The following is an 11,211-nucleotide window of genomic DNA, read 5'->3' as shown; positions in this document are numbered from 1 at the left end:
GGGGTCAAGATCTTGAAGATATTATAAGCTACCTAGACGCTAACGCAGTAGCTTTTTGGCAAACTTTTAGCATTACAAGATGACCGCTTCTAAAACCATGTGCGTTTCAAAAAGACAAAAACAGAATTATCTCATTACCTAAAAGAACAATCTGACATTTTGGAAATGACCCTGCGTCCAGTCCAGGAAAGATCCACGATGTGTTTAGCCTAGCTTAGCACAAAGACTGGAAGCAGGGGGAAACTGCTAGCCTAGCTCCATCGAAAAAATCCATTTTCTAACAACTCCAACTCTGTCTGATAATGATTTACATATCTTTTTAGCTAACAAACTAGTCACCAGTCCATCCTGCAATCAGCTGGGTTTAGTCTGTTTCCACAGCTGTTCAATAAACGTGCTCATGCTCTTTCTGTTCATATTTTGTTTTGTTGCGAGCATGAGAGATTGTTCCTTTTCCAGCTAGAAATAGCTTAGCATCTCCTGCATCAATGTAATTAAATAACTTCTAAAAACTCCTAGTCCGTGCACTATTGAGAGTAGGTCAGGAAGCTAACCTCCAAGCAAGCAAAATATCTAGCTAGCAAGTGAGCTAGCTTGTAGCTGGTTTGCCTAAAACAATCAGACGAAGACAAACTGCCTTTATGAACCTCTGTCATTTAAGTTATTATTTAAACTAAATTCATGAAAGAAACTCTTAAAGCTATAATCCATCGGTAAATTTTATTTACAACAAGATAACACGTAAATCAGTTGGAAGGTGGAGTGGAGCTAAGCTAGCTTGGCTAAACACATCCTGGATCTTTCCTGCACTGCAAAGAGTATTTCCCAAATTGTCAGAGTGTTCTTTTAGGCAATGAAATAATTGTTTTTGTCTTTGAGAAGCATGTGTTTGTAGCTCATCTGTCTTTAGTTCTGACAACATTTAAACTTTGAGAAAAAGCTATCAAGTTAGCTCCTAGGTCCTGTTAGCGTTAGTGACTACGTTGTCAGCTAAGAAGAAACAACGTGTAAATCACTCAGCTTCGACGTTGTTGCAAGGTGTATTTTTCTCTTTTAATTGAGCTAGGCTAACAGTTTCCCCCTGCTTCCAGTCTTTCTGCTAAGCTAGGCTAAACGTGTCCTATCTCTGTACTGGACGCGCAGAGATGAAACTGATATCCGTCTTCTCATCTGACTCTGAGGAAGACAGCGAACGAGAGGACGGTGTCCCTCCTGTCTCTTCAGTAGTCTGTCCATCGCTCTCACATACTGTACGTGTATATGTGTATAAACAGTGTGTGTGTGTGTCTTTAAGCAGCTCAAACAGCAGAGAGTCTCGTGTTTGTTCAGTCTGTCAATCAGTAAACCTGCAGCAGGAACAACTCCTCACATACAGTGTCTGAACCTGGACTAACAGCTGTCTGCACCATGGACACAGGTAGGCTTTATACTGAGTTTATTCTGCTGTCACTTGTTCATAACTACTTCATCTTTAGCTAATCACGAGTCAACATAGATATTTTTTCTGTATATTTCTGTTAGATCTAAAAGTCTCTAACAGTCAGAGGTTCGGGATCGTTCTCACGTCCTTCAGCTGTCTGCAGTTATTTAAACACGCAAATGTTAAAATGTTAAGAGCAATAAAACTAGTCTGAGACTTATTTCAGGACGACTGTTGTTATATTATATATTATTAGATTATTTAATATAATATCAGCGACACCACAGAAATAAAGAATAACAGAAAGTACAGATAACTCACAATAAACACATGAGTCTAAACCGCAGACACAACTTATATGTTTGTGGGAATTATTAAACAATAATATAACGATATTAGCAATTCTGTAGAAGGAAAATGTTGGAATATCAGACATACATACAAACATGTTTGATATATATATATATATATATATATATATATATATATATATATACATATATATACAGTGTGTGTGTTTATATTTCAAGGTATTTTAACAGTATTTCAGACAATCATATCCAACATATAAACTGCGGCATCTGGAACATGATTTGTATGATTTTCAGATGTTTCACACGGAAACTGTAAGACGTCACACCAGAAAACATCATGAAAACACGGTCATATATCAATAATACCGATATCATATCCACCTGTGTTTAATACAGGCACATGTGGTTTTCAAATATGTGAAATGTGGATATTTGTGAAAGTGTATCTCGTGGTCTTCATCAGCAGACGGAGTTTGCTCAGTTGCTGTTGGAGATGGTTCAGATCTTTTCAACTTGTGACCCCTTATTTAAAGGAATAGTTCAACATTTTGGGAGATACGTGTATTCACTGTCTGGCTGAGTGTCAGATGTTCAGATTGATACCACTCATGACTGTGCGGTAAATGTGAAACTACATCCAGAAGCTGGTTAGCTTAGCTTAGCATAAAGACTGGAAACAGGGGGAAACAGCTAGCCTAGCTCTGTCCAAAGGTAACACAATCCACTGATTAACACCTTATATCTCGTTTGTTTAATCCATACAAAGTGTAAAAACAACAATTTGCCATCTTACGGGGGGGTTATGTGGCGGACTGTTTCTTGGCTGGGATCAGAAATTTCCTGACTGGTTGCCAAGCAAGTGGTCAGAGTCAAGAAATAGTCCCGCACATACTTAATCAGTGAGCTTTAGAGGTTCTGGTAGGTGGATTGTGTTACCTTTGGACAGAACCAGGCTAACTATTTCCCTCTGTTTCCAGTCTTTATGCTAAGCTAAGCTAACTAGCTGCTGTCTGGAGCCTTATATTTAATGGACAGGTGTGAATATCAATCTTGTCATCTAACTCTCTGCCCTGAAAGTGAATAAGCCTCTGAATAACACTTTTATAAATGAATATTATTTCTTACTTTGAACCTGAGGAATCCCTCTAAATATGACACACCTGTCCATGTTAGTGTGCGTGTGCTGAGCTTCACTTGTTTGTTTGTTGTGATGGCCTTGTGTTTGTCTGGCAGGAGTCAGTCAGGATGTTTAAACTGCCGCTGCTTCACGTCTCGCTGAGCTGGAACCGAGAGAACGAGGTAAACGTCTGAACACCGACTCCATCTTGTTTTCTAAACGGGAACTGACATCACACGACACGCGCACGTCTTTTCTTTTTCATAATCCGAGGCCTTCGCTCACATTGTCTGCTATTTTACGGTGTTAAATATGACCTCATGTTTAGTCGGTTATGTTTACACGCCGGTTTCATAAATTGTTTTGGAACATTTTTCAATTTTCTGTGTTTTTTGGCATCTGAGGGAAAGCTCGGAGGGGAACTTTGTATTTTGGGATGAAGTTTAGCTGCAAGAGAGACGCGAGCATTTGCTTTAAAGATAATTATTTCTTTAAGGAACATTCAGTGCGGCCATTTGTGTGACTTATCTGTATGTTGAAAGCGAATATTTCATCATCTTCAGTTTGTTTCTAATCACATTCATAGTTTTAAGTATTTTCATACAGGTGATCATGCTCTGACCCTTGACCTTCCACCTGTCATTAATCATGTTAATGATCAGAGAAACTCTATTACTTATTTACATGTAGCAGTCATTAGCTTTCTATATAAACCACTAAAATGGAAATGTGGTTATAAAGTCTTGTTGTTTCTATAAATACGACTTTAGTGATAAAAGCTGTTTTAAATATCCTCCATTTTTGCACATTTATATTTCTGCAGATTAATAAATGTGTGTATAGTGGCTGGTCTTGTGTCTGAAAACTAACATATACTGCTATATATGTAAAAAGGCACGTAATGCTTAAGCTTGTGTTACCATATTCTGATATTTACAGCGCTCTGAGGAAGCAGTGGCTCTCCGTTTCACCGCTACACAGCGCTGAGCTCAGGGTTTCAAACAGGTGAGAGTGCAGAGGTTAAAATATAATCATAATATAATCATGCTGAATTGCAGGTGATGAGTTTAATAAGTTAAATAGTTACGCAGCTGTGTGATGGGTGTGACCTAATGTAAGTGTAATTTGCCTGATCTTCACGGGTCATTAGACTGCGGTGGAGACACACACAACAACGTGCTGAAGGAACATTTTACTTCCTTGAAAAGTAGTTCCTGGGAATAAAGGCTCCTGGTACTTTGGGTGGAAACGCAGCTCATGTTTCACTGCTGCTCCTCCTCGCGGCCTGAAAGAATCAGCGTGTTGACAGAAACCGAAACTAAACAGCCTTCGGCACATTTCCATTCACTGTCTGATGTTCGTGTGCAGCTGAACCTGGGGCTGTTAACATCAGGACAGCTGTTCTGCTACAGGAGAAGATTCGATTTTTAAATTATTAAAAGTGTTTTCTGATCTTATGCATCCATCGGCAGGACGACGTCCTTTTCAGTGTTTTTCAAATCTGTCTTGTGATGTCACCACACCGTGGCTAAGGTCTGGTCGGGATTAGGCACACCAACACAACTTAGGTTAGGTTTAGGGAAAGATCACGGTTTGGGTTAAAATGACTGCTTTGTTAAGGTTAGGGAACCTTCGTCGCCGTGGTTACAATAATAACCAGGTGGTTAAGGGTAGTGAACGATGGTGGTCTTGGTTTAAAGGAACCAGCGCTGACTGTCGGTAGGATTGGGTTGGGTTGGGTTGTTGGGTGATGGTGTTGGTTTGTTCCTCCACTTTGGTCCAGACTGAGACACATGGAGATCCAGATTAAGACTGGACCAACATTTCACAAGCTGATTCCAGAGACTTCAGTCTGTTTATGTTACTGTGGCACACACACACACACACACACACACGTCAGAGATCACTGTTAGGATCTTTAGACAGCACGATGTTCCTGTCTTCTTTAAACCAGGCAACACTTTAAGACAGAAACTTGTTCACCCTAAGGACAAGATGCCCACACAGAAACAGAGCAATGTAGTTTATTCAGTGCAGTGAGGAAAACTGCAAAGAACGGTACACAGGTGAGACCAAACAGCCACTTCACAAAAGACTTTATCAGCACAGACGACACGCTAACTCGGGATTGCAGAGCGCCGTGCGTTTGCATCTAAAAGCTACAAACCACACATTTGAAGACAGCGAGGTGAAGAGTCTAAGTAGAGAGAAGAGTTGGTTTGAACGGGGCGTCAAAGAAGCCATTTTTGTGAAAAAAGAAAACCCCTCTTTGAACAGAAATGGTGGTCTGAGATTCAATCTGTCCAAAGTTTACCACAGTGTATTATCACCGTGGTCAAGCCAATCACATGCTAATCAGGTACTTAACAGTGATGAGGGAGGTGCAGCCAGAAAACAATAGGCCTGATTACTGATTACTGGGCCATCATGGAAACTATTAGGTCAGTTTCAGGTGAAACTAGCTAATCAACAGATACTCAGGTAGACTCCTTCCTGAGGGCGGGGCTTAAGCAACTCAGAGTAGCTTAAATTTCTTCCCGTCCCATTTTTTCACAATTGAGAATGACTTCCGGATGGGAGCCGAAACGTCTTGATTCTGAAAACAGTGTCCAGACGACTACGACTGAAACCTTTTCTACGTCAGAGAGTATATATATTCTGCTCAAACCCACCGACAGTTCAGATGTGTTAAAGCTTACCTAAAACGTGCAGACCTTTTCGCATTAGTCAGAGGTCGCGCAGAGGTCGACCTTCACGCGGCTCACTTCCTGTTCTCTCAGCGCACCTGTCTCTCTCTCCCTCAGTGATCATGGCTGCAGTCGGAGCGGAGGTCACCGGGTCGTGGTTCCTCTCCTCAGGGGTCGTCAGCTTCTTCATCCTCCTCCTCCTCCTCTCCATCTTCCTCACAGCTCTCTGCAGCGAATGCAGCAGGTCGGCTGGTTCTGTTCTCCACACGACTGTTGTTTAAAGTACAAGTCTGGTTATGTATTTTATATTTCTATTACTGTCAACAAAGTCCGTGCGCAGACTCAAACAACAAACCTGATGCATGTTCTTCCTCTGTGCCACTGCTGCACTGGGTGACATGTTCCTTCATGCATGAGCACACACTAGTTTATTTTGACCCACATACACCAAAAGTTATCAATTAAGGTCGAATCATCCGAAAGAAGTACAGTGAGGAACAGCTGCGAGTCTGGTTTTCAGACCAGCAGGGTTCAAATGATTTCACGAGTCGGTAGTTTCAATCCGAAAGTAGCACATTTTAAACCGATTTCCTGAAAATCATCAAAAGAAAACGTGACTCGCTGCTCGTCTCCACCCGCTGCTGCTGCTGCTGCTGCTGCTGCGAGAACACCAGCTCATTGGCTGATGGAGGTGAAAAGCTGGTGGAGCTGATCCTCCAGCCGCTGCCGTTAAAGCAGCGCAGAAGAAGAGGACGCAGCGAGACGACGTCATTAAAAGCTCAGACGATGGGAAACATGATGGAAACATGACGTTTCTGTCGGCTTCATGTGTTCATGTGAGGAAGGCTCCAGCCTCCTCATCGCTCCACACACAGCTGATGCTCTCAGCTCTTCAGGCTTCGTGACGTCAGCAGTTATTCACTCCGTCTGCTTCTGGTTTCACCCACATGCATTTTATATGCAAATGTGCGTAAAACACCTGGATGGAAACGCACCTTGTGGGCGTTTGTGTAACTGGACAGAAGTCATTTGTCCAGGTGTGTCGTATCAGCAACCAAATCCAGGTTCATATTACCGTAATTTGTCCAATCAGCAACTCTCTTCGACTCCGTCACTTTTATAACCCACAGTTCCAACCGCAGCTCGGACTTTATGAGCTTGTACTTTGAATGTAAAATGTGAATCTGCAACAGTGTTTGAACAAACAGCATGAGTTTGTTCAGATGGAGGAGGATCATCAGATACTTCCACAGGCTCATTTGACTGGACATTTGCACAAGTTGAACTTGTTCTGTTGTTCCTATAACGCTCTGTATCGCGTCCTGCAGTCATGCGTCTGTATTGATCTGTCGTGGCTGGAGGTTTGTATTCAGACGTCCCCTCCAGCATGGACTAAATGCAGCAATTGAAACGTGGTTTTGTCCTGAGTGAGACGTCGTGCTGCCGGTGTCGTCACGATGAGGCCTACGGGACGTTTTCATGCTGTCGTGTTGTCGTCATGTGTCGCTGACAAAACGTCACACGCTGCTGTCAGTGTCGTCAGGGAATCGTGGAAGTCTTTTGCACAAAAGTGTAATTAAGTCTAACTGTAATGCTGCGGTTTTATTGGCTAAGTTACAAACGCATTGCGTGCATAAATTAGGAAAATCACATGCATGGAGCCTTGCAGAAGACGCAGCAGTATCACAAAATTCATTTAACTTCATTAATTCCTCCCTGAACTCCATCCAACAATAAATGTAAAATATGAAACAAAATGTAAATATCGACCATATTTCCATTATCGTTTTTAAAGATTAATGAACGCTTAAAAAAGAAAGAAGAAAGAAATCAGATGTCCGTCCATGAAGGTTCCTCTGGCGACGGGACTGAGCGTTGTTGTTCAGGTTTTATAAATAAAGTTGAGCTGATTGGGCCTTTTTTTTTTTCTTGGTTTTCTAGACGTTCATTTGAGCTGCGAGATTCTGAAGACAAAAATCCTTCAACGCTGATCAGAGTGGTAAGAGACCTTTGACCTCTGAGATGGAGACTGTTCTTCATCTGTTCATTGCAGACAGTTAAACCTCCGAGAGGTGGACGACGTCTTTAATCATGTTGATTGACAGGTGAAGCTGGAAGAAGCCATGGTGGCGAGAGAGAATCCCATGATCAGTGAGATCCAAAACGATGAAAAAGGTGAGTGAACTTTTGAACAGCAACAGACTTTACCAGGAAAAGATGAGTTGTCTAAGACAGTAAGAATCAGTTTTAAAAAGTAAAACTAGCTAATAATTACTGATAAGATCTGATCTGATCTTTTATACTCATCCGCTGCACTCCTGCTCACTGCTGGTATATTTTTTAGATTTACGACGATTCATTCTCCATGACTTTCAGGTATCAGGTATATGGACAACAGATGCATTAAATATATTATATATATATATATATATATATATATATATATATATATATATATATATATATATATATATATATAAATGCTGATGATGCTGTAAATTATCCAATCAGAGGATCAAAAACAGGTCATTTGGTGAAAGAAACACCTTGAGAAAAAGTAAAGAAGGCATATCTTCTTTAAAATGTTTTTTTTTAACATCATACTATCAAAAGATAAGAAAAAAATTAGCTAAAGGCCAAAGTACCAAAGTTAATCACAGATCGGGTTTCACAGGTTTGAGATTTTTTCAGTTTGGCGATTTTTCTAGAGATGACCAGCGATTTCTGCCTCGTATCGATCTTTCCCCTCGCGTGTGTGTGTGTGTGTGTGTGTGTGTGTGTGTGTGTGTGTGTGTGTGTGTGTGTGTGTGTGTGTGTGTGTGTGTGTGTGTGTGTGTGTGTAGAGCTGAGTCCTGCTGGAGCAAACACAGTCTCCTTCACTCCATGGAGGGGCCACTTGGGGGCGCCACAGAACCACCAAGGTCAGTCTGCCTGATCAATAAAGGATCAAACACGCTGAGACAGTGAGAGTGTGTGTTAGTGTGTTCAGTGTGTCCACTGACCCACCTGCCGGGTTAACTGAAGCATCAGTGCCGTTGCTATGGTTACCTCGAGCACTGATTTAGTTTAGACACCTGCCAGCCAATCAGAAACTAGGATTTTTTGTGACCGTGGCGCAGTCGTTTTGATGTTTTGTCAAAATCATGTTGAGAATGTGTTCAGATTTCATTGTCCAGCCCCAAGATAACGTGCATATATGTTAAAATAAAGTTTAGGTTTAATATTAAAAGTACTATAGCTCAATGTGATCTATTTTTATTATAAGTTAAATAATATAGACCCATTCTCAGTCCGTCAGAATAAAAGCCAACAGATACATATTTAACATATTTAAACAATGAATACAATTAAATGATAAATGTATTTCTTCCAAATTATAATGTATTTATATTTAAGGTGAACAAGGTCTTACAGACAAAACAAACAGGTCGCAGGTGTTTTAATGGGACATGTGAGGCTGCTGTTGATGTGTGTGTGTGTGTGTGTGTGTGACTGTGTTTTACTCATGTTGTGGGGACTCACCTTCCTTCTGGGGACAAAATGCACGTCCTCGTAACGGAGATCATTCAGTGTCAGGGTGAAGACTTGCTTTGGGAAATGAATGGGAATCAATGTAATGTCATCTGAAGTGATGGTGTGTGTGTGTGTGTGTGTGTGTGTGTGTGTGTGTGTGTGTGTGTGTGTGTGTGTCTCCTCAGATGTTCTGACCAATGGCAGCGCAGCAGTGATGAAGACAGCAAGAGATCCTGAAACTGCTGGAGGTACTTTATTACTCATTGTTGATCAGAAGAAACACTAAAGCATATCAGAAACCTATTACTACATTTCCCATGATGCTCGATTCCCACTGCTGTGTGTGTGTGTGTGTGTGTGTTCAGAGCCAAAACCTGAAGAGGAAAACGCCGCCCCGTCCACTGCGTGGAGGAGCCACCTGAGGGCGCCACAGAACCAAGGCCTGTTGATGTTTTTAGTGACATGATGACTAGAAATAACCAGGAACATGCTCACGATTAGAGCTGAAACTATTTGTCAATTAACTGATTAGTCAATCGACAGAAAAAATAATAAATCCCCTTTAATTTTTTCAAAGATTTGCTGTTTCCAGCTTCTTTGATGCGACAGTTTGCCGCTTTTCTTCTTCTTGGCGAAAAACAAGCAGCTGTAAAATGATTTTTCACTGTTTTCTGACACTTTATGGGCCAAACAATTAATCAATGCGATTATAACGTGTGAAAATAGCCATTGGTTTGTGATTGGTGAGAGCAGAAAGAGCAGCTGAGGGAGTGGGACACAGTGAAGAAAGACAGAAGGGGATAGGGAAGGCGAAAGAAGACGAGATAAAAGCGAGGAAGGGAAGAAAGTAGATAAAGAAAAGAAAGAAATCTTTTAGGAATAATAATCGGTCAAACTTTGTGTACAGATCTGAACAGCTCCACCCCTCCAGACTCCGACCACATCTACCACACCATCGGGGGAGGGCGGAGCAGTGGCGACGGTGACTCTGACGTGTCGTCACCACCGACCAATCACGAGCCAGGGGAGGAGCGCGGCGGTGAGGGCGGCGCTCGCTCTGCAGCGGCGGTGGATCTGAGCGACAGGAATTCAGTGTATGCACAAGTCAGCAAGAAGGTGCGGCTGGCCACGCCCCCTGTTCATACACCTGAGGACGCACAGGTGGAGGAGGAGCCTTCACCTCCGCTGCCTGACAGGAAGACTGCTGGATGAGGATGAAGGAATGAAGGATGGAAGCTTTAGGACAAAAAATGACTAAAGATGGACAAATGATAGAAAACCACCGAGGACGAAAGACGTCCATACCAGCGTTTTGTCAACATTTAGCCCATAAACTATTTATCATATGATGAAGTATCATAATGTCAGTTTGTTTTCAATCATCCATCAAATTTGAGATTTCCTTCCTTCCAGGCAGCCGCTGCTTTTAGTTCATTTCTATAAAATTCGACTTGCTGTTGATCAAAGAGCTGTGAAACTTTAATAACATCTGTACTTTATATGTGATGCATATTATATTACAGCTGTGTGTTGATGCAGCTGCTGAGACTAATCTGAACTGCCTCCGTGACACAGGTCCCTGCCGAAACACTGACGCTAAATATAAATGACCTCCTCCGTTGTCTTTCATGTTTGCTTCAATAAAGGTTATGTGACAAAAACCGGCGATCTCCACATCTCCGGACATACAGTGATAATTCTCGGTTTGATGAAAAAGTGTAAGCAGCAAAAATGTTCATCCCCTGGGGAGCAGCACGATCTGTTTATTAGATTTTATAACGTTTATAATAAGCGTCTCTCTACGTTGTCTCATGCTCCGTGGCACGTCGTTCACCACAGCGCGCCGCGCAAGTAAAAGCTCTCTGAGCTAACGAGCTTGCTAGCAGTCAGCTAGCAAACCGGGTCTCTGTTGTGGAGCAGTTTCTACTCTGACGGAGGAGCTTCGGTACAGCTGGGTGGTGACACACATGTTGGACTCTGCGTCCACTCAGAGCTGAACTGGATTTACTTCGACGCACTGATGGCAGCGACTCCATTGGAATGAATTGAACTGCTGGTGTGGCCGGGCCTTACGGCATCTGACAAGTCGCCAGTCGGGATGATGTCAGCGGTTACCGAAATCAAAAGCCTTACAGGCAGGTACATGCAGGCAGGATCCGG

General features: G+C 42.1%; 1 protein-coding gene across 3 annotated transcripts; it reads left to right on the top strand.

The window, feature by feature from the left end:
* The first annotated feature begins 1,177 nt into the window (after positions 1 to 1,177).
* Positions 1,178 to 10,745, top strand: si:ch73-204p21.2. 3 transcript variants are annotated; one of them, XM_044196263.1, is made up of 10 exons: positions 1,180 to 1,417; positions 2,968 to 3,033; positions 3,791 to 3,856; positions 5,656 to 5,782; positions 7,480 to 7,537; positions 7,644 to 7,713; positions 8,382 to 8,459; positions 9,237 to 9,299; positions 9,417 to 9,491; positions 9,959 to 10,745. In XM_044196263.1, exons 4-10 carry the CDS (start codon positions 5,661 to 5,663, stop codon positions 10,261 to 10,263), a joined length of 771 nt encoding a protein of 256 aa, XP_044052198.1. In that variant the 5' UTR covers positions 1,180 to 1,417; positions 2,968 to 3,033; positions 3,791 to 3,856; positions 5,656 to 5,660; the 3' UTR covers positions 10,264 to 10,745. The 3 variants fall into 3 exon arrangements, with proteins under 3 accessions (XP_044052188.1, XP_044052205.1, XP_044052198.1); XM_044196270.1 differs by lacking the exon at positions 3,791 to 3,856 and having other exon boundaries at positions 1,179 to 1,417; XM_044196253.1 differs by lacking the exons at positions 2,968 to 3,033; positions 3,791 to 3,856 and having other exon boundaries at positions 1,178 to 1,417.
* The last annotated feature ends 466 nt before the right edge of the window (positions 10,746 to 11,211 follow it).

The sequence above is a fragment of the Siniperca chuatsi genome, linkage group LG1 (assembly GCF_020085105.1).
Source record: "Siniperca chuatsi isolate FFG_IHB_CAS linkage group LG1, ASM2008510v1, whole genome shotgun sequence".
NCBI lineage: Eukaryota > Metazoa > Chordata > Actinopteri > Centrarchiformes > Sinipercidae > Siniperca > Siniperca chuatsi.
Note: the sequence above shows the minus strand (reverse complement) of the source record. Positions and strands in the feature narration are given on the sequence as shown.

Coding starts and splice junctions, on each gene's coding strand:
- si:ch73-204p21.2 (XM_044196253.1), top strand. Junction 5,783..7,479: donor CTCTGCAGCGAATGCAGCAG/GTCGGCTGGTTC, acceptor TTGGTTTTCTAG/ACGTTCATTTGAGCTGCGAG. Junction 9,492..9,958: donor GAGGGCGCCACAGAACCAAG/GCCTGTTGATGT, acceptor CTTTGTGTACAG/ATCTGAACAGCTCCACCCCT.